Source organism: Tursiops truncatus, chromosome 15 (assembly GCF_011762595.2).
Source record: "Tursiops truncatus isolate mTurTru1 chromosome 15, mTurTru1.mat.Y, whole genome shotgun sequence".
In the NCBI taxonomy this organism is placed as follows: domain Eukaryota; kingdom Metazoa; phylum Chordata; class Mammalia; order Artiodactyla; family Delphinidae; genus Tursiops; species Tursiops truncatus.
Genome location: NC_047048.1, coordinates 15,221,589 through 15,244,689, shown reverse-complemented (window position 1 = coordinate 15,244,689; position 23,101 = coordinate 15,221,589). Strand labels below are relative to the sequence as shown.

The 23,101-nt window shown below is 46.1% G+C and overlaps 1 protein-coding gene and 1 pseudogene across 2 annotated transcripts in view; one reads left to right on the top strand and one right to left on the bottom strand.

Annotated features, from left to right (window-relative positions):
- Positions 1–793: 793 nt before the first annotated feature.
- On the bottom strand, positions 794–3,479 carry LOC117308152 (small ribosomal subunit protein eS26 pseudogene; annotated as a pseudogene).
- Positions 3,480–7,538: 4,059 nt separating this feature from the next.
- Positions 7,539–23,101, top strand: part of ITGAM (integrin subunit alpha M) — a 34,291-nt gene continuing 18,728 nt past the window's right edge. The window contains exons 1-10 of one of the 2 annotated variants that reach the window (XR_004522068.2): positions 7,539–7,649; positions 8,638–8,743; positions 11,524–11,627; positions 11,933–12,003; positions 12,150–12,267; positions 17,653–17,783; positions 18,213–18,358; positions 19,109–19,262; positions 20,504–20,654; positions 21,639–21,712. Coding sequence is in view for 1 of the 2 variants with exons in the window: in XM_033839880.2 (XP_033695771.1) it covers positions 7,622–7,649; positions 8,638–8,743; positions 11,524–11,627; positions 11,933–12,003; positions 12,150–12,267; positions 17,653–17,783; positions 18,213–18,358; positions 19,109–19,262; positions 20,504–20,654; positions 21,639–21,712 (1,083 nt within the window). In the remaining variant the exon portion in view is untranslated. The remainder of the gene's footprint in view (positions 7,650–8,637; positions 8,744–11,523; positions 11,628–11,932; positions 12,004–12,149; positions 12,268–17,652; positions 17,784–18,212; positions 18,359–19,108; positions 19,263–20,503; positions 20,655–21,638; positions 21,713–23,101) is intronic. The other variant, XM_033839880.2, reaches the window with a different exon arrangement.

Below are 23,101 nucleotides of genomic sequence, written 5' to 3'. Positions count from 1 at the left end.
GGGGCGAGGGTAGGGGTGTGTCCAGGGGGTGGGGTTGGAGGCGTGGCTTAGGTGGTTTGCCCACCTCTTAGGTGGTGTTGACTGCAGGGGGCATGTGCAGTACCCTGTTTTAGCTCCCTTTTCTTCAGAAGTGGCAGTTGCGTTTGTTTTTTTTTTTTGGTGTTTTGTATCTTTTGTCCAGAATTTGCCCCAACTGCGCATGCATGCAGTTATAGCCCCTTACAGTTTCTTTGTATTTTGTTGCTCAAGGAGATATTTGTCTGGGTGCAAGCATTACAGCACTGCAGCAAAGAGTCCCAGGCGCCAGCCTGTCTCACAGGGACACTACTGCCACTGATTGAAAGTGGGGGAATAGCGCTGCCATGGTGCCCCCAGCCACCTGGCACTACCACACGGGCCACACAGGCAAAGGCTTGAACCACAGCTTGTCTGAGTTTCAGCAGAACGTCTGCGATCTTCCTGGAACAGAGGATGAGGAGCTGCTCGGGGGCCACCCCCTGCTCACCTCCTACGTCCCTTAGGAGGGTCTCAGGAGTCATGACTCATGTCCCAGGTTCTGAATATGCATGAGGCTCTCTGCCTCACCCACCGCCCCCTGCCCCCCAGCAGAGCTCCAGATTAAAACTGCTTTGTCTCTTAGTCTAGGATATAGCCTCCCTTTTTTGGTATCGTCCTTTTTGATGTGTAGGACGACTATGGAAGGATTGGTTTTGCTGTCTATGTAAGTAATAAACTGTATGGACCTAACAGTGGCTCATTGTAACTTTACCGGTGGAATCAGTTGTGCCTTGGCCTAGCCTTGTCTCATGCGCTGGAGGCTGAGATGGGCCCAGATGCGGGGAGCATAACTGGGAGTGATCAGGAGTTCAGGTCTAGACATCTTGGTTTGCGGAGCTTGTCAGACATGGGGCGAGCCATTGGCTATCCGAGTCTGGAGCTCAGGAGAGGTCTGGGTTGGAGACAGAAACCGAGGATTAGCAACATATGGGTGATGTTTATAGCCCTGAGCCCACCCAAAGACAGGAGTAGATAAAAAAGGAGGCCCAAGGACTGAGCTCTGGAATCCTCCTTACCAGGTTGGGGAGAAAAGGAGGGATTGGCCAAAGAACCTGGAAGGAGAGATGGAGGTGAAGGAGAAGCAGGTGAGTGAGGGTCCTTGGAAGCCAATATACAAATTAATCCCTGGAAGGAGTGGGCAAATGTGAAAAGCTGCTGTGGAATCCCTTAAGATGAAGATTGCAAACCAGTTCTTGGAGCTAACCACTTATCCTTGGTGACAGTGATGAAAAAAGTTTTGGCGAAGTGGAGGCTGGGGTGGGGCAAAGGCTGGAATGGAATGGGTTCAAGGGAGAGTGGGAAGGGCAGACCTGGGCACAGCAAATACAGACAACTGGTCTGGAATTTGCTTTGCAAAAGTGACGCAAAAAAATGGGGCAGTGGTTGGTGGAGGAAGTGGGATCAGATAAAGTTTGTTTGCTTTTTCATTAAAAGAAATATACTAATTCTGGTGGGAATATCAGATTTTTGTATATACACCAGTATTGGTTTTATGTATTTGGTTTTATGTATTTATTCCAGAACCAACACCTTACCTTTGCTTATCTGACTTTAAGGTAGTGCTGTGATATGGCATGTCTGGCCATGGAATGGAGTTATGTAATAAGGTATGCTTCATAGTTTTTTAGGCTATTCTTGTGTGTTTTCTGCTCCAGGTGATTTTTAGAATCAGCTTGTCAAATTCGATAATAATCCTGTTGGGTGAGGTTACACTGAATTACTGAGTAATCTGACAGAGAACTGATATCTTTATAATGTTGAGCCTTGTCACCCATGAATATGGCATCTCTCACTATTCTTTTTTTTTTTTTTGCGGTACGCGGGCCTCTCACTGTCGTGGCCTCTCCCGTTGTGGATCACAGGCTCCGGACATGCAGGCTCAGCGGCCATGGCTCACGGGCCCAGCCGCTCTGCGGCATGTGGGATCTTCCTGGACCGGGGCACGAACCCGTGTCCCCTGCATCGGCAGGCGGACTCTCAACCACTGCGCCACCAGGGAAGCCCCCTCTATTCTTTTATGTCCTTTAGGAAAGACTAATAGCTTAAAAAATAAATAGTTCACACATATTTCATGTTAGATTTATGCTTACGTGTTTTATAGCTTTTTGGTGCTACGAATGGTGTTTTTCCTATTATATTTTCTAATCAGAAAATTAGTCTTAGCTGAACAAGAAATGGATTAGATTTTTATATGTTGATCTTGCTGAATAAGATTAGTTCTAACAAGTTATCACTTAATGGTGTTGGATTTTCACACTATCTGCAAATGATGACTTTTTTGCCCATTGAATCTGCCTCAAGTAGGAAATAGGGTTATGATTCGAGGTTCCTGCTGCCCAACATTTTTGCCCTTGGGGAGGAAACAAAAGTTTCTTCTCTTTGAAGTGGTTTTCCACAGAGTTGGGCTGTGGGTTCTGGATACCCTAATTTACTCAGACTCAGAAAGAAGATAATTGCTCTGGGGTGATACGTAACACTGGAATCTTGCATTACACTGACTTGGGTAGAAAACAGATGGGTAGTAAAAAAAAATTTGACAAATATAGGAAAGTAAAATTTCCTTCTAAAAGCTTATTTTAAACTCTTTTCAGTAAATGGAACTGGAAAATTATTTGTTCATATGGACAAAAATGAAACTGGATTCCCTGTTTCACACTGCACCCAAAAAATTCAACAGTACACAAAGTAAGAAGTTAAATAATGGAAGGAAAAGAAGTAGTTGAGAAGAATATATAGATGAAAAAAATTTTCTAACTCTGGAGGTTTATTAAACAAGTTACAGAAAAGCCTAATAATAAATTTGGCCACATGAAACAAAAGAACTTCTGCACAAGAAAGATGATAATTAGAATTAATAATAGCATCTAACTCATAGTTTGAGCATGAATATCAGAAGAGATTATGTCTGTGAAAGGGACCCGTAAATCACTAAGCAAATGGTGGGTTTTTTTTAAAGTATAATTTCCGTTTTATTGTCTTTCCAGGGGACCGTATTTCTTTAGCCTTTAAGGACTTAGCTCCTTCCGTGGGCTTTGGCGGAGGTCGTGGCGCAGCACCCGCAGGCCTAAATCGGGATGGAGCTGTTTGGTCCTTCCGGGCTACCGGAGAACGACTCCTGACTACCTTGCTGTGAACGGCACAACTCACGCAGTAATGTAGTTTCACATACAGCTTGGGAAGCACATAGGACAGTTCGCGCCAGGAGCTCACTCACCGTCGAAAACACTCGCTTCGGAAATGTCCCTGACGGCTGCGGTCTCTACAATGTTCCAAATGACGAACTTCTTAACGGCCTTATCCTCGGGCACGCATCGGGCACAGCTGGTGCAGCGAATAGGCTGCACGTGGCCGCGCCCCTTTTTGGCACGACGATTATTCCTTCTTTTCCTGGTCGTCTTGGAAGCGAGGAGGCGAGAGAGCATGGAGGTTGTTTTTAATCTGACCCAGCAAAACGCCTTATGCTCTATTTAGATTGATTTGATGTTAGGAACACTGGTTCACTCAAATTATTTCAAGTTTTGAAGATTTTGTAGTTAAGATTCCATGATAGGCATCATAAACGGATGGGTTCTTGACACCTTGGTTCCTACAAGCTTCATGCAACCTGCTCCTGCAAAGCTTGCCATGGGATTGCAGTTAGTGAGGTAGCTGCAGGTAGTGTAGGTAGCTGCTGCAGTGCTAAGAGCTGAAATACACTGAAATTAACCACAGGTCTTTTTTTTTTTTTTTGGTGCATTATAGACTCAGAGCTCCTAAATAGTTACATCAGAGAGATTCTTCTGGTACAATCGCTATCTAGTTGGGGAGGAAGGATTCTTGGTGCTTGCTATCCTGCCCTCTTTCCAGAATTCTCTCTCTGAGGGAGGGGCGGGGGGATCTCTCTTATGAACCAGGCACTCTTCTGTGCACTGGAAATAGAGTGATGAGCAAGACAGACAAGAATCTCTGCTCTCTGGAGCTTATAGACTCTAGCTGGGGAGTCAGACAATAGATAAACTAAATAAATATGCAATATAATTTCATGTAATAATGAGTGCTATGAAAAAATATCTGAGTATCTGTAGCAGACATTGCAATTGCTCCATTCACGTCCCATCAGTGTTTATCATTCTCATGCAAGCTGGCCAGGTTTCCAGCTGCCAGTACCTGCCTGCCTGCGGGCTCTCTCTGGCTCCTGGAGCCTTCTGTGCCTGGGTGGAGGGCAAATAGGATGCACCAGAGAAGTAAGGCTTTCCCGGAAAGCAGCCCTCCACTGATAGCTGATGTGAGTTGTGGATAAAAAGTCTAGCCCCCTCTCCTCTCAGGTGGATAACTCTGAGGCATGTTCTACCCTGGATTTCAGAGTTCCTCAGTGTATTGAGCTCCAATCATCCACAGCAGTAACTTGTTCCATCTCACAGCTTTTATGGGCTCATTTCCTCACCAGTGTTTCCTGGATTACCTCTCAGATAAATTACTTCCCCTTGTCTCAGTGTTCATGTACAGGGGAACCCAAGCTAAGCTTTTGTCAAGAGTAGGGGTAGGGGATGGATGGGAGCTTATAGCTAGGTGCCCACCTTGTGGTTACCTGGTCAGGTGCACACCATAGGGGGGGTCATTAAGAAAGGCTCTGGGGGTTGGACAATCTTTCTGAGATATTGCCTATGCCTTTAAAGTGGGCCCTTGGCCACTGCTAAGAGCACAGAGGGGCCGTGATATCCGAGCAACTTCCTGTGGTGATCAGAGTGTGAAAGTTTTTTTATCAAAAATAAACCCAGCTTATTTATTTATTTATTTTTGCATTCATTCTTTTTTTAAAAAAATTATTTATTTATTTGGTTGCGCCGGGTCTTAGTTGCAGCACGTGGGTTCCTTAGTTGTGGCATGCAAACTCTTAGTTGCAGCATGCATGTGGGATCTAGTTCCCTGACCAGGGATCGAACCCAGGCCCCCTCCATTGGGAGTGTGGAATCTTAAGCACTGTGCCACCAGGGAAGTCCCACCAGCTTATTTATTAAAATATGTCCCCACACCCTTGTTGGTAGCTTCTCATCCTGATCCAATGGTCTTATTTCTTTTTCCTCAGCCTCCTTTCCTGCTAACAAGAATGGGCCCTTTGTTGTTTAAATTACTTATTGGTGTTTTTCTTTTTTTTCTGATTATAAGCGTCACTTTTTTTTTGGTAAAAAAGTTTTAAGTACACAAATATATATAGAAGAAAATTAAAATCACCCTGTGGCAGATTGAAGCTGATCACAAATTCTTTGACACACCTCCCACTGAGACGTGACATCTTTGTTCCCCTCTCTTAGAATGTGGTCGAGCTCTGTGACTGCTTGACCACTAGAATATAGTGGAAGTGACCCTGTGACAGTTTCCAGATCAACACCTTAAGAGACTGGGAACTTTCAATTCTTATCTCTTGGAATACTTGCTCTTGAAGTCTAACCACTATGCTGTGAGCAGCCCAAGCCACATAGAGAGGCCACATGGAGGACCTCCAGCTGACAGCTCCAACTGAGCTCCTGGCCTGCTGATGGTACCAACTTCCAGCCATGGGAGTGATCTGTTTTGAAAGTCCAGCCGAGCTGAGCCTTCAAGGACTCCAGCCCCAGTCACCATCTGACTGCAGCCATCTGAGGTTCCCTAGTGAGAACTGCTGAGGCTAGACAATCCACAGCACCATGACACAATGAGAAGCTGCTGTTTTCGACTTGTGGTTGCCAAGGGAGAGGGGATATGGGGCGGGGATGAACTGGGAACTTGAGATTAGCAGATGCAAACTATTCTGTATATGTATAACTGAATTACTTTGTTGTACACCAGAAACTAACACAACATTGTAAAACAACTACACTTCAATAAAATAAATTTTAAAAAAAGAAGTCGCCATTTTATTTGGAGTAGTTTGCTCTGCAGCAATAGAGTAGAACAGATCCATTGTCCTATGATCCAGTGACAACCACTATTAACATTTTGGTTTTCCTACACATACGTATATATATATTTTTTTGCAGTACGCGCGCCTCCCACTGCCGTGGCCTCTCCCGCCACAGAGCACAGGCTCCGGACGCGCAGGCTCAGCGGCCATGGCTCACGGGCCCAGCCGCTCCGCGGCACGCGGGATCCTCCCGGACTGGGGCATGAACCCGCGTCCCCCGCACTGGCAGGGGGACCCTCAACCACTGCGCCACCAGGGAAGCCCAACACATACGTATTTTTAAACAGGTAATTTTAAAACAAAATGTTCAGAATTTTAATGGAATTTTTTTCAGAGCGCACACATTTCTTTGCTCTGGTTATTAAGAAAGCCGAACTAAGGGCAAGAGAAAATATGTTGGAGAGAGAATGAAAAATGATTGGCTTGGGGAATCACATTAGCAGACACACACAAGTATGGTTTGGTGTTCTATGTAATTTCATGAAGATATGCTGGTGTGTCTTTGAAAACAGCTTGTGCAGACATCTTTGACTGTACTTCTCAGATATTTCTTAGGATAAATTCTTGGAAGTGAAAATTCCAGGGCAAAAGAGTTTGAGGCTTTTTTTTTTTTTGGCTGCGTTGGGTCTTTGTTGTTGTGTGCGGGCTTTCTCTGGTTGCAGCAAGTGGGGGCTACTCTTTGTTGCGGTGTGTGGGCTTCTCATTGCGGTGGCTTCTTTTGCTGCGGAGCATGGGCTCTAGGCCACGGGCTTCAGTAGTTGTGGCTCACGGGCTCTAGAGCGCAGGCTCAGTAGTTGTGGTGCCGGGCTTAGTTGCTCCGCGGCATGAGGGATCTTCCTGGACCAGGGCTCGAACCCGTGTTGCCTGCATTGTCAGGTGGCTTCTTAACCACTACGCCAGCAGGGAAGTCCTGAGGCCGTTTTCTTTTTTTTTAAAGCAAAATAATATTAAAAAAGCACCGCGTAGAGGACTTTGCTTGTGGTGCAGTGGTTAAGAATCCGCCTGACAATGCAGGCGACACGGGTTCGAGTCCTGGCCCAGGAAGATCCCACATACTGCGGAGCCACTAAGCCCGGCGCCACAACTACTGAAGTCTGTGCGCCTAAAGCGTGTGCTCTGCAACAAGAGAAGCCACCTCACTGAGAAGTCTTTGTGCCGCAACGAAGACCCAACGCAGCCAAAAATAAATACATAAATAAATAAATTTATATTAAAAAAAAAGCACCAGGTTTCTCTGTACCTGAGTTGACCTTACTGATGGCCACACAGGAGGATGCTCTGGCTGACAGGTATTCTCACTTCCCTGGGCAGGAGGGAGGGACATTTTGCAAAGCGTGCTTTCAGGGAGACATGTTCTGGGGGGCAGGTCATAAGTCCATGCTTTGCTGTTCATAATGTTTCTAGAAGCAGGTGGGCAAACAAAGCCACCTATGGGTTGGCGACCCTGATGGTTTGGGCCGGGAGGCTGGGTAGAGGGGGCAGGTCTGGCAGGGCTGTGTGCTCACTGAGCCTTCGTCCTCTTCTTTTGAGTCTCTGACAGACTTCTGCCTCTTACTTCCCTTTTTCGGTCCTTCCTGGCTTTGGTGGCCTCCTTGAAGTGGCTCAGTGGTGCCTGCAGCCTCACGGCTCCTGCTGTCTCCAGCGATGACTCACAGAGTCCTTCTACTAACAGGTGAGCCAGGAGTTGGGGGGCCCTCAGAGTGAGGAGGGGGGGAGTTTTTGGGTTTGTGAGTTTGTGGAGATAAAGGGTACAGAATACTTAGGAGTTAGGCTGGGAGAGACAAAGGGGATTGGGGGAAGGTTAAGGGATTCAAGCAGCAGAGTAGAACTAGACCGAGATGCGATGAGCAGAGAAGCTTTGGATAAATGACTCAATTCACGGACTATGCAAGGGGGTTTGGCTGGTCCCTTCTTCACAGAGGAGGAAACTGAGGCCCCGAGAGGTGAAATGACACGTCTAAGTGTGCACAGCAGGTCTTGGCTTCTCTTCTTGGAGTGTTTCTTCTTGAATTCCACCTCACCTCCTCCTATTGGTCTCCTCTTTTCCAAGGACTCAGGTGTAAATGTTTGTTGAATGACTGACTGATCAAAATGACTCAAGTTTTTTTCCCTTTGTATCTGTGTTTTGTGGACGAAGAGCCAGAGAAGGGAAAGAAATGCTTGAAAGTTGCATAGGAAGGAAATTACCTAACTGAGTCTTTAGGAACTTGATTGTTGGGCAAATCAGTGGGGTGGGAACCTAGGGTGGGGCTCAGAGAGGGGCTGAATGCACCTGTTGATGGAAATGATCAATAAACAAGAAAAGAGTTTTCTTTGAGCCAAACTGAGGACTATAGCCCAGGAGACAGCCTCTCAGAGAACTCTGAGGAACTGTTCCGGAGAAGCATGGTTTTCAGCACAGTTTTATATCTTGTCAGAACAAGGAACATCAAACAAGTCAGGGATATGTTCCTTCAAGGTTAAAAACAAAACAAACAACAGATCATAGTTGTGGCGCACGGGCTTAGCTGCTCTGCGGCACGTGGGATCTTCCTGGACCAGGGCTCAAACCCGTGTCCCCTGGATTCTTAATCACTGCGTCACCAGGGAAGTCCCCAGGCTGCTTTCTTAACTGTCTCCTTCTGTCCTCCTGACTCCCGCCCGCCTTGTTCTCCCTCCAGCCTTGGCCTTATGTCACGGGTTCAACCTGGACACGGAAAAAGCAGTCATCTTCCAAAACAATGCAAGGGGCTTCGGGCAGAGCGTGGTCCAGCTTGAGGGATCCTGGTAAGGGCCACAGGGGGACTCTCTGCTCACGCACTTTCCCTCCAAGGCTTAACGTACCTGAAAAAAAAAATCACAATTTCCTTGATTTGTTTTTTTCTTAATTTATCAGAGCTCTAAATTCAAAAGATACAAAAGAGTGTGATAGTAAGAAAGTCGCTTCCTCACTCCCTTCCCCCGATTCCCTCCCTAGCAGGGTCCCTGTTGAATGGTTTCTCGTGTGTTCTTTCAGAGAGATTCTACAGTGCATAGACCTCCACATCATCCTACACACAATTTGTTGCACACATTATACTCAAACTACAACCTGCTGCCTATTTTTGTAAATACATTTTATTGACACTTGGCTACCCCTACTCCCCACTTGTCATTTATTTTTATTATTTTTTATTATTTTCCAATACTTATAAAAATTTTACTGGAGTATAGTTGAGTCACAATGTTGCATTAGTTTCAGATGTACAGCAAAGTGATTCAGTTATACATATACATATATTCATTCTTTTTCAGATTCTTTTCCCATATAGGTTATTACAGAAAATCGAGTAGAGTTCCCTGTGCTATACAGTAGGTCCTTGTTGGTTATCTGTTTTATATGTAGCAGTGTGTGTGTGTTAATCCCAAGCTCCTAATTTATCTCTCCCCCTCACATTTCCCCTTTGGTAACCATAAGTTTGCTTTTGAAATCTGTGAGTCTGTTTCTGTTTTGTAAGTAAGTCCATTTACATCATTTTTCTCTGTGTGACTTAACTTCACTTAGTCTGATAATCTCTAGTCATTTATTTTTTAGGGCAGTTTTGGAGCTATAGTAGCAGAACAGAGAGTCTGGGACAGAGACTCTATGGCCTGCAAAGCCTAAAATATTTACCTTTACAGAAATAATATTTATGGAAATAATGTTACTTTTCTAGAAGAAAGTTTGCTGGCCTCTGCTCTATACTGTCCTTGGCATTTTTTTGAGCTTGCTGATTTTACCAAATAAATGAAAAAAGAGCTTACTTGTTCTTTTTAATGCTTACATCACATTCCATTATTTGGAAGCACTGTAATTTACATTTATATTACATTTAAATCTCTTTTTAAAATTTATTTATTTATTTATTTATTTAGGCTGCCTGGGTCTTAGTTGCGGCACACGGGATTTTTGTTGCGGCATGTTTAGTTGCGGCATGCAGGATCTTTAATTGCACCATGTGGGCTCTTAGTTGCAGCATGTGGGATCTAGTTCCCCTACCAGGGATTGAACCCGGGCCCCCTGAATTGGGAGCACAGAGTCTTACCCACTGGACCACCAGGGAAGTCCCCAAATCTCTTCTTAATGGACATTAGATTGTTTCCAAACTTTTGCTATATGAACAATGTTGGCATTTTGTACATGTGCAAGTATATTTTGGAAGTAAATTCCTAGGACTAGGATTGCTGGATCCAAGGGTACATGTGCATATGTAATTTTAATAGATTTTTCCAAATTACCCTCTATGAGGGTGGCAACAATTTGCACTCACACCAGAAGTTTATGCAAACACCTACTTCCCCACCCACTTGCCAACCCAAAAGGTTAGCAAACTTATGATCTTTGTAAATTGAACAGGTGAGAAACGGTATCTCAATTTACTTTTAAACTGCATTTCTTTTTTTAAAAAAATTAATTAATTAATTAATTAATGACCGTATGGGGTCTTCTCATTGTGGTGGTCTCTCTTGCTGTGGAGCACGGGCTCTAGGCACGTGGGCTTCCGTAGCTGTGGCTCGAAGCCTCTAGAGCGTAGGCTCAGTAGTTGTGGCGCACGGGCTTAGTTGCTCCACGGCATGTGGGATCTTCCCAGACCAGGGCTCAAACCCACGTCTCCTGCATTGGCAGGCGGATTCTTAACCACTGCGCCACCAGGGAAGCCCTGCATTTCTTCTTTAAGGAGAGATTTATTTCCTTTTCTGTGAACACTTTTTTTCTTATCTGTTGCCCATTTTTCTCTTGGTTTGTTTTTTTTCCTTACTGGTTTGTGGGAGCTCTGACTATACTGAGGAAAGTAGTCTGGGGTATGAGTTGCTCATCTCCCTCCCCCGGTTTACCGTTTGTTTTCTGACTTCGCTTTTGGTAGTTGATCAGATACAGAAATTTATTTAAAATGACTGTGGAGTTGAATGTATTCACTTTAAAATGACCTCTGAGTATTATGTCATTCTTAGAGAGTTCCTTCTTACTCCAAGATTAAACATTTTCCCATTTTTGGATTGTACACGGATTAACTCATTTAATCCTGATAATAACCTTGAGGTAGGTACTGCTATTATCCATATTTTAGAGATGAGAAAATTGAAGCACAATAAGGTCATTAGTTGACTTGCCCAAGGTCACGCAGGAAGTAAGGGTGGGACTAAATTTTAATTTCGGGCAGTAAAACTCCAAGGCCTCTATTCCTGTCCTCTATGCAATATTGCATCCCTGCCTGAATGGGGAAGTGATTCCAAGTTGGGAAGGTAGACTGTCTACCTTCATTGTTTGGCCTTCAGGATTTGGAAATTCTTGAATTTACTGAAATGACCTCTGGGAATTCAAATGACTGGATTACGAGAATATTCACAATAAACAATCAGCGGTTAAAAAAATTCCCATGTTTTTCTTTGCTGAATCTTCCTCCTATTTCTGGGAGTTGGGGAATCCCTGTGAGGTTGGCTCCCCCACTTTTATTTTGGGTGGCGGAACTTCCATGGTCTCCTTCTCTCCCCAGATATCATAGCGTTCTCTTGTCCCTGTGGTGAGCTTTTCCCACCTCTCCCCCCAGGCTGGTGGTTGGAGCCCCCCAGGAGATAAAGGCTTCCAATCAAACGGGCGGCCTCTATAAGTGTGACTGCAGCATGGGCAAGTGTGAACCCATCCCCCTGCAGGGTGAGTCACTGCCCCTCGCTGGGACCCAGGGCTAGGGTTCCACTTCTGTACACACCTGGACTTGCCAGACGTTGCCTTTGTCTTGGGATCTGTGATGGGGGCCCAGGGAGCCAGCTCCCTGGCCTCTGAGCTGTATGCAGGCACCCTTGGACACCCCTCTGTGTCCCTTTCCATGGCCTACGTGCCTCTTTGAACCCCTCACACCTCCATGTCTCCCTGGTTGAGGTTCCTGTCCATCCCCTGTCCAGTTCTTACACAGTCCCGTCCATCCCCGAGGGTGACCATATATATATCTGTCCCCTCAGTACCCCCGGAGGCTGTGAACATGTCCCTGGGCCTGTCTCTGGCGTTCACCCCCAGACCTTTCCAGCTGCTGGTGAGTTGCGTTGGGTCATGGGAGTGTCCCAAGGGAAGGAGTTGGAGGCCTAAGACTGCTGGGGCTGGGGTCTTGTTGGGTGGAGGTGCTGGGGTGAAAGGACAGGAAGCAGGGACAGCCCCTCCCACCTGTCCCCTGCGCCCTAGGCCTGTGGCCCCACTGGGCACCGTATCTGCAAGGACAACACCTATGCGATCGGCTTCTGCTTCCTGTTTGAACCCAACCTACTGCAGCAACCCAGGAAGCTCCCAGAGGCCCTCAGAGGTGAGTACAGACAAGTAGCATGAGACTGGAGGGAGCTGGCAGGACTGGGCTGAGGGGCTCATAGTCTGGGGGGTTATTTAAAAGTCTTGGTGCAGAAGCATGAGGGAACTGGGTTCCAATGCAGAGAGGGGCTCTGGAGAGGTGCTAGGATCTTGCACTTTGAGGAAAGTCCTGATATAGCCACCCATCTATATGAGACAATGTCTCAACCATTGTCCATAGAGTTAGTGCCTGGACTCAGCCTGGCCACAGTGCCTGACCATAGCCTTTGAGGCTCTAGCTGGTGTGGCCCTCGTCCACCTCTTCAACTTCTTTCCCAACCGTTCTACCTTAGTCACTGTGCTCCAGCTGCCTTTCTTCTCCAAGAACCACACCAAGCTGTCCCTGCCTCAGGGGCTTTGCACTTACTATTCCTTCAGCCTGGCATGCTCTTTCCCCAGATCTCAGCTGACAACCTATTACTGTCATCTCAGCTCAAATGTTAACTCTTCAGAGAGACCTTCCCTGAGTGGCTCTTCTAATAATTTCCACCATCACTTCCTACCACATTGCCCTGCTTTGCCCTCTTCATACCTATATATCCATATTTTACTTCTTTCTTTCTTTTTTTTTTTTTTTTTTTTGTGGTACGCGGGCCTCTCACTGTTGTGGCCTCTCCCGTTGCGGAGCACAGGCTCTGGACGCGCAGGCTCAGCGGCCATGGCTCACGGGCCCAGCCGCTCCGCGGCATGTGGGATCTTCCCAGACCGGGACACGAACCCGTGTCCCCTGCATCGGCAGGCGGACTCTCAACCACTGCGCCACCAGGGAAGCCCTTTACTTATTTCTTAGATGTCCTTTCTTCTGGGATGTAGGCTCTGTGATAGCCAGAGATTTTGTCGAGCTTGTTCACTTGCTGCTTGACAAATTGCTCCTGAACTTAGCAGCCAAAAACAAGAAACATTAATTATCTTACAGTTTCTGTGAATCAGGAATCTGGACACAGACTAGTTGGGGATCTCTGTCTCATGGTTTCTCAAGAGCTTGAAGTTGTCAAACCAGGGGTGTGGTCTCATCTGAAGGCTTGACTAGGAGAAGATCCACATCCAAGCTCACTTATAAGATGGTTGGACTGAGGGCCTCAGTCCACACTGGCTGCTGGTTCCTGCTTCCCTCACTTGCTTGTCCCATGGGCTTCCCCACAGAACAACTCACAACATGGCAGCTGGCTGCCCTCAGGGTGAGTGAACAAGGCAGTGAGAGAGCAAGAGAGAGTAAGAACCCAAGATGGACGTCACAGTCTTTTATAATCTAATCTCAGAAGACTTCTGCCATATTGTATTCTTTGGGAGTGAGTCAAAAAGTCCAGCTCACAGGGAGGATGTAGAGAAAAGAGAACCCTCCTACACTGTTGGTGGGAATGTAAATTGGTACAGCTACTATGGAGAACAGTACGGAGGTTCCTTAAAAAACTAAAAATATAGCTACCATAAGATTCAGCAATCTCACTCCTGGGCATATATCTGGAAAAGACAAAAACCCTAATTCAAAAAGACACATGGACCCCAGTGTTCATAGCAGCACTATTTATAATAGCCAAGACATGGAAGCAACCTAAGTGTCCACCAACAGAAGAATGGATAAAGAAGATGTGAGATATATATATATATATATATGTATATATACACACACACACATAAACAGAAACAACAGAATACTACTCAACCACAGAAAAGAATGAAATAATGTTATTTGCTGCAACATGGATGGACCTAGAGAATATCACACTAAGTGAAGTAAGTCAGAGAAAGACAAATATTACATGGTATTACTTATATGTGGAATCTGAAAAATAATATAAATGAACCTACATGCAAAACAAAAACAGACTCACAGACATAGAAAACAAATGTATGGTTACCAAAGAGGAAAGGGAAGTGGGAGGGATAAATTAGGAGTCTGGGATTAACAGATACACACTACTACATATAAAATAGATAAGCAACAAGGATTCACTGTATAACACAGCAGACAACATTCAATATCTTGTAATAACCTTAAATGGAAAATAATCTGAAAAATATACTTGAATAACTTTACTGTACACCTGAAACTAACACAATATTGTCAATCAACTATACTTCAGTAAAAATAAATAAATAAAAACTCCAGCTCACAATCAAGATGAGGAGATTATGCAAGGGTGTTAACTCTATCAGGAGGTGAGAATCTTGGGGACCATCTTGGTGGCTCCTTACCCTTGTTCCCCAAGCATCTCTTGATTGAAAGAGAGTAAGTGAATGAATGTTTTTATCCAGCTGATTTCTTTCTTTTTTTCTTTTTTTTGTGTGGCTGTGTTGGGTCTTTGTTGCTGCACGTGGGCTTTCTCTAGTTGTGGCGAGTGGGGGCTACTCTTCGTTGCAGTGCGTGGGCTTCTCAGTGCCGTGGCTTCTTTTGTTGCGGAGCATGGGCTGTGGTTGTTGAAGCACGCAGGCTCAGTATCTGTGGCACGTGGGTTCCAGGGCGCACGGGCTTCAGTAGTTGTTGCACGCGGGCTCAGTAGTTGTGGCACATGAGCTTAGTTGCTCTGTGGCATGTGGGATCTTCCCGGACCAGGGCTTAAACCCGTGTCCCCTGCATTGGCAGGAGGATTCTTAACCGCTGGGCCACCAGGGAAGTCCCATATCCAGCTGATTTCTGACACCGATTTCTTCAACTCCTTGGCCATCTTTTTGCTTGTTTCCAAGTTGGTTCTGGAACCAAGGGCAGATATGTCTTCCTTTTACAGTTTTCTTTTTTCTCAAGCTCCTTTGAACTTCACTTTGAAAATAACCTTCCCTCCTTCTTCACAGAATAAACGAAGACTGCCAGGTGTAAACTCCTTCCACGTCCTCCTTCTCCGTGTCCAGATTTCCTGGCACCACTCTTGGCAGCATCTCACTGATTTTAGAGGAAGACCTGTCCTTTCCATGAGTAATTTTTCCATCTGGGCTTTTGAGGCTCTCTCGCATCACCAACTCTGGGGTTCACATCTTTAGTCACTTGCTCTCTCCAGGAACCTAAATCCCAACCCCTCCTTTGAATGTAAACCTGCTCATGCTACCCATAACTTAAAAAGAATCAACCACTCAAACTGATAGCAATGAAAATAACCTTCCCTCCCCCGGTCTCCTCTCCATCTTCTGCCCTCTCTCCTTCCCTTCATCACCAACCTTCTTGGAAGGGATCTCTCTCCTTGCCTCCATTGCCCCCATGCTGTGATCCTTCACCCTTTGACATCTGGCTCCTGCCCACCCATCATATAGACCTTGCTGTTGCCAGTGGCATCTGTGACCCTCTAAAGGCCAAATCTCTATTCTGTCCTCACGTTCTCTGACTTTTCCAATGTGACCTGCAGATCACCTCTTCCTTCCCCCAGCACCTTGGCTTCAGACATCTCTCCTCTCCTCTCTTCTCTTCCTCCTACTTGTGCCCCTACTGAGGGCTCCTACGAAGCTCCAGCTCCAAGCTGTCTTCCTCTGCCTCCCCTGCCCACCTGATTACAGCTTCTGTTCTTGCCCATGTGCTCTTCGTGTCTGACTGCATCCAATTCTGTGGCTTCAGCTCCCACCCCCACGTTTCTCTCTTCGGTCCTCACTCTTAAGCATTCCAGACTCTTCTTTTTGAAAACATTTTCATTTCCTTAAAAATAGATGAAACGTGCACTCGGTTCATAGTTCAAAAGGCACTAAGGGTTATCCTGTAAAAACCTCTCCTTCTTGGGTCTCGGAGCTCCTCTTTCCTTCCTGAGAGGCAGCTACTGTTACCAGTGTCTCATGGCTTCTTCTGGAGGTACTCCACGTATCAATATTTACTGACATAGGCGTCTGTATACTTCACTTTGTGCCACAAAAGGTAGCGTGCTCTACACGCTGGATTGTACCTTGATTCTTTTCACTTACTGTACCTTTGAGATTTTCAAGAAAATTTCTGGCTTATCTTCCCTGTTTATTTTCTATATAAATGTTAGAATCTGCTTGTCTATTTTTTAAAAAGCCAACACTTTTTCTGGATAATTTTATCTTATTTTTTCACTAATGATACAGTAAAATTGGCCTTTTTTTCCCTTGTGGTGTACAATTCCATTAATTTTAAGACATGTTTAGATTTGTGTAAACAGCAACATGAACAGGATATGAAAGAATTCTTTTACCTCCTAAAAAATGCTTTGTGCTGGGCTTCCCTGGTGGCGCAGTGGTTGGGAGTCCGCCTGCCGATGCAGGGGACACGGGTTCGTGCCCCGGTCCGGGAAGATCCCACATGCCGCGGAGCGGCTGGGCTCGTGAGCCATGGCTGCTGAGCCTGCGCGTCTGGAGCCTGTGCTCCGCAACGGGAGAGGCCGCAACAGTGAGAGGCCCGCGTACAGAAAAAAAAAAAAAAATCCTTTGTGTTACCCTTTTCTACACTGGATCCTTGAAAAATGGCCAGTTTAAACTGCGTGGGTCCACCTATATGTGGATTTTTTTTCCCCACTAAATTCGTGCTACAGTACTACCGGATCTGAGGTTGGTTGAATCCGCAGATGCAGAATTGCGGATATGGAATTGCGGATACGAAGGGCAGACTGTGAAGTTATACATGCATTTTTAACTGCATGGAGGGTGGGGGCCCCTCATCCTTGCGTTGCTCAAGGGTCAACTGTATTTAGAAAGGGACTAATTATAAAGGTGTGGCAGGGTCTAAAGAAGCTACAAGGGATGGTCCAGGAACCCAGGGTGAACAACAGTGGAGCTGTTGCCACCCTAGGCTGATGGGACAAAGAGAGGCAGAAGTCCCCAGAATCTGGAAGGACAGGGAGTCATGGGGAGTGGGCCTCCTTGAGAGGAGCACTGATCTGTTGAGGGACACAGTTGGCCCAAAGCAGGCTTGCAGGAAGGGAGCTGAGGGAAATACTCTGATCTCACCCTCTTCCCTCCCTCCAGTCTCCTGTTGAGGCTCCTAACTGGGCAAACAAGCCAGAGGTTGAAAGAGCCCTGTTGACATGTCCCATGTGGGCTGAGCTCTGGGCAAAGTGGGGAATGGTAGAAAGTGGATTTGGGGCTGGGGCAGAATGGGGGGCTGGAGGGAGGACATCCAGCATACGTTTATATGCACTATTCCTTTTTTCCCCTGTAACTTATTTCTCCCTTTGTATCTTTGGCAAATTATTTCTTATTCTTCATGAGGTAGCTGTGATAGCACTGCTTTCCCTGACTGCCTTGAGCAGAATGAACCATATTTTTCCATACCACTCTGTCCCATGTTTTTATTTAGCTAGGCACATGGGTTGCATCGTGTTTACCTTTCATTCTCATGTCAGCAGAGTGCTGACATGCAAAAAATGAACCCTGAGTCTCTTGTAATCAATTCCTTTTCCTTTTTCCCCAGGGTGCCCTCAGAAAGAGAGTGACATTGCCTTTTTGATTGATGGCTCTGGTAGTATCAACCCGACAGACTTTCAGCGGATGAAGAACTTTGTCTCAACTGTGATGAGTCAATTCCAAAAGTCCAAAACCTTGGTAAGGGTCAGTGGGTAGGTTAGGGAACAGCTTGCATAAGGCTGGAAAATACGTGGCAACCAGGCTGCCACGTTCCTGTCCTGCTTCTATTAGAGATGTTGCCAATTGCCAGCTGATCATCATTTTCTTTCATGATTTGCTTCCTTGCTCTGTCTGGATGTGGCCTCAGCTTTCCTCCAGCCCCCTGTAAAGCAGGCAGACTCATTGATAGGGGTTGGCGTGGGACATGAAACCCACATGTCATCTCTGGCTGAGTTCTAGTGCTGGGAAGTGGGAGCTGATGGCCGATCTCTGTCCTGGTGAGGCGGAAGGACTGGGGGCAGGGCAGAATTGGGAGGAATTTGGAGACTAGAGTGTTTCAAGATTTATGGATGGTTAAGGGGGAGGAGGGACACCTTCTCCAGTGTAATACCAGGTGCCCGTTCCCAGTTCTCTTTGATGCAGTACTCTGAAGAATTTCAGACTCATTTCACCTTCAACGATTTCAAGAGAAACCCTTCCCCGGCATCGCTGGTGAGGCCAATAACACAACTGTTGGGGAGGACACACACGGCCACAGGGATCCGCAAAGTTGTGTAAGCTCTTCCCTCTTTGCTTAGGATGGAAGGAGGAGGTTTTATTTTTTGTTGAGCTTTGCAGGAAGAGGGGAGTTGTTCAGACAGGGCTGGGGTAGAGGGTATTTCCGGTGGAGGGGTGAGTAAACGTGTGGAGGAGGGACTGTGCCTGGTATGGTCATGACATACAAGTCGTGAGTAAAGGTGGGATTAAGGGGGCGGGGAGGGAAGGGAAGGCTAGAGAGAGGCTAGAAGGATCAGTTGAGGCCAGATCATCAAGGCAACTGAAAAGCCAGTGGATCCATTGAAGGTTTTAGCAGTGGGGACACGTACCCATATCTTGTTTTAGAAAGTTCACTCTGATCTCTGTGTGTGTGTGTGTCTGTGTAGAGGCAAGGCTGGGGATTGGGACAAAAGTGCAGGATGATATGCTGGAGAACCATTGCCTCACATCAGGAGAGGTCTGATGAAGGCACAATTAAGCTTATTAATTTCTTTTTAATTTAGAAGGAATAATACTCAGTTAAAAAAAAATCAATCTATGCCAAAGTGTATAACGGCAATGAAGGCTTCCTTTCCCTCCACTCTTTCCTGTTCTCCTGCTGCCCTTCCAGATATTGGGGCAGCTACATCTCAGTGCTTGTCCCAGGAGAACCCAAGTACCTCCTAGACAGAGCCCAGTTGCATCTGTCACTGCTGACGTTCCTTCCCTAGCATCAAGCATATCTCTGTCGGCTCGAATTTGACTTTTCCCTCCTCTACCCTGGACAGAAGAGAACTGTTTCACAGCAGAAACGGAGCCCGGGAGAATGCCCTTAAGATACTGGTTGTCATCACAGATGGAGAAAAGTTTGGCGATCCTTTGGACTACAAGGATGTCATCCCTGAAGCGGATAGAAAGGGGGTCATTCGCTACGTCATTGGGGTAGGAAATGTGGCTCTCCGGCCTGATGCTTCCGTAGAGGATTCTACTTGGATACACCCTCCTTTGAATTTGCAAACATCAATAAAATCAAAGTGGGGCAAGGCTCATCTCTGCTAGCCCATATGTTCACAATAGTGAACTATTGTCGTAATAATGCTATGTAACAAACTATCCCAACATTCAGTGGCTTAAAACAGTAAGTGAGTCTGTGCGTCAGCTGGGCAATTTTTCTGGTCCTAGCTGGACTCCCTCATGCATCTGTAATCAGCTGCAGGTTGGTTGGCAGCTCTGATGATCTTGGCTGGGCTCTCTCCATTTCTGAGGGTTGCCATCGATATCTGTTTGCCGGGCTGGAACGACCGGGGTAACTTGGCTCTTCTGTTCCCTGTGTCTCATCCTCCAGTGGGCTAGCCTGGGTGTGTCCTCATGGTGAAGGCAGAGGAACAAAAGAGCAAGTGGAAATGTGGCAAGCACTTTTTCCAGCCTCTGGTTTTTTTTTTTTTTTTTTGCGGTACGCGGGCCTCTCACTGTTGTGGCCTCTCCCGTTGCGGAGCACAGGCTCCGGACGCGCAGGCCCAGCGGCCATGGCTCACGGGCCCAGCCGCTCCGTGGCATGTGGGATCTTCCCGGACCGGGGCACGAACCCGTGTCCCCTGCATCGGCAGGCGGACTCTCAACCACTGCACCACCAGGGAAGCCCCAGCCTCTGTTTTTATCACATATGATAATGTGCGTGGGCTAAACCAGTACACATGGTTGAGCCCAGAGACAATGAGCGGAACAGAATACTCTGCCCAGAGGAGGAGGGCAGAGCACAGCTTTGGGGAAAGGCCTTGGCTACAGGAAGGGGCAAAGGGTTGGGAACATCAGTGTCCTCAAACTACTACAATATCTTGCATGACATAGAAAGAGGTATCATCACGGGTCTCTGGCTTGGCAAGTAGAAAACACCTTCATATGAAGGAGAAAGCGCCCCCTTGTTCTGAAGAGAGGTCAGCCCCACACCAGGAGGGGCTGCAAATGGACTAAAGGCTGGATTTCAGCCCCAATTTCTCCCTTGACAGAATGTAGAGTGTACAACCTGCTCTACCGTACCTGGCAGCTCTGTCCCAGGGGCCTTCTGGTGCATTCCTTCCTTGGACAGAGATTGTTTCAGATTCTTTTCCTGCAGAATTTTCTTTGCTGGAGGAGAGTACTACCCCCAGAAAGTGTCTGATTCAGCTTTTGTTTTTTTGTAACAGGTGGGAGATGCCTTCAGCAGTGACAAATCTCTAAAAGAGCTCGATACCATCGCATCCAAGCCGCGTGGTGATCACGTGTTCCAGGTGAATAACTTTGAAGCTCTGAAGACCATTCAGAACCAGCTTCAGGAAAAGATCTTTGCGATTGAGGGTGAGCTAAGGTTTTGTAGTCCTGGAGCAGCTGCAAAGGCAGCTCCTTATCCCAAAACACGTACTTCCCTGTAGAAACAAGAACCTCCTAGCCCTTGGAACCCTGAGCCTCAGCATCAACTCCTTTCTTCTTCCATTTCCCAGCAACTCTGGCCTCTCTTGCTCAACTACTTTGAAATGGAAAAATTTAGACTTTTCTCTCTACTTTTGCAATCTTGGCTATAGGCTGAAAAATTAGAGGGTAGGGGAGTCAAATCCCTCACAGTATTTTCCCCCAAATTTGGATGTGTTGCCAACATTTGTCTCTTTGGTTCACTGCTGTATCCCCAGTGCCTAGAATAATGCCTGGTACATAAAGGGTGCTCAATAAATGTTTGTTGAATAAAAGAATTTAAAAGTTGGGGGAAGGTTCATATACAGTCTGGATTTACGGTTTCTCTTGAAAATTTGGAAGATTAGACACCTTTAGGACCATATTCCCGCTTGGCAAAAAGTAGCTGGAGCCAAATAGCCACCATCCCTTTAAAAGGGGCATATGGCTAGATGAGCAACAAACATATAAATTGTAGCCATTATCTTTTCTTTTTTCTGATTTATTCATTTATTTTTTTGGCCACGCCATGAGGCATGCGGATCTTAGTTCCCCGACCAGGGACCGAACCCGTACCCCCTGTAGTGGAAGTGCGGAGTCTTAACCACTGGACCACCAGGGAAGTCCCTGCACTATCTTGTAACAACCTATAATGGAGTATAATCTGCAAAAATACTGAATCACGCTGCTGTACACCTGAAACTAACATTAATACTGTAAATTAACTATGCTGCAATAAAAAAAGGAAAGCATAACAGAGGACATGTAAGAAAAAGGGGGGTGCACACGGCTTCCATCTGAGCCTCCTTTTGTCTGGCCACCACAGCCCTGAGTTTCCAACTCCTGTTCTAGGCTCCTCTACTTTCTTTAATGTAAATGTTCTTCTCCTCACAGGTACGCACACAGGAAGTACCAGCTCCTTTGAGTATGAGATGTCTCAGGAAGGCATCAGTGCTGTCTTCACCTCCGTAAGTGGTCTTTTGTTTAATTGGGGTTGGGGGCAAGACGAAGAGGAAGAAGAGGTTCGAAGGTTTGGGGGCTCATCTCTGTGACAGGTGTTTGTTGGGAGGCACCTCTTTGATGGGCAGCAGTGGTCCCTTCTCTCTTCCTTGTCAATCCTGTTCTTTTTTTTAAAAAAATTGAGATATAATGGACATAAACATGGTCATAGCCTCAGGTGCACAACATAGCGATTTAATATATGTGTATAGCATTGCAAAATGATCACCACAATAAGTCTAGTTAACATCCATCACCTTACACAGTTACACAATTTCTTTTTCTTGTGATGAGAACTTTAAGATTTATTCTCTTAGCAACTTTCAAGTATACAATACACTATTATTATTATTATTATTATTTTTTGTGGTACGCGGGCCTCTCACTGCTGTGGCCTCTCCCGTTGCGGAGCACAGGCTCCGGACGCACAGGCCCAGCGGCCATGGCTCACGGGCCCAGCCACTCCACGGCATGTGGGACCTTCCCGGACCGGGGCACGAACCTGTGTCCCCTGCATCGGCAGGCGGACTCTCAACCACTGCGCCACCAGGGAAGCCCCAATACACTATTATTAACTGTAGTCACCATGCTGTACATTACACCACCAGGATTTATTTATTTTATGACTGGAAGTTTGTACTTTTTTTTTTTTAACATCTTTATTGGAGTATAATTGCTTTACAATGGTGTGGTAGTTTCTGCTTTATAACAAAGTGAATCAGTCATACATATACATATATCCCCATATCTCTTCCCTCTTGCAGCTCCCTCCCTCCCACCCTCCCTATCCCACCCCTCTAGGTGGTCACAAAGCACCGAGCTGATCTCCCTGTGCTGTGCGGCTGCTTCCCACTAGCTATCTATTTTACGTTTGGTAGTGTACATATGACCATGCCACTCTCTTACTTCGTCCCAGCTTACCCTTCCCTCTCCCTGTGTCCTCAGGTCCATTCTCTACTTCCGCATCTTTATTCCTGCCCTACCTCTAGGTTCTTCATAACCATTAACAAAAATTTTTTTTTTAGATTCCATATATATGTGTTAGCATGCGGTATTTGTTTTTCTCTTTCTGACTTACTTCACTCTGTATGACAGACTCTAGGTCCATCCACCTCACTACAAATAACTCAATTTTGTTTGAAGTTTGTACTTTTTGACCACTTTCACCCATTTTGCACACCACCCACCACTGCCTTTGGCAATCACCAGTCTGTTCTCTGTATGTATAAGTTTGTTATTTTTAACTTCACATATAAGTAAGATCATGCAGTGTTTGACTTTCTCCGATTTATTTCACTCAGCATAATCCTCCAGGTCCATCCATGTTGTCACAAATGGCAGGATTTCCTTCTTTTTAC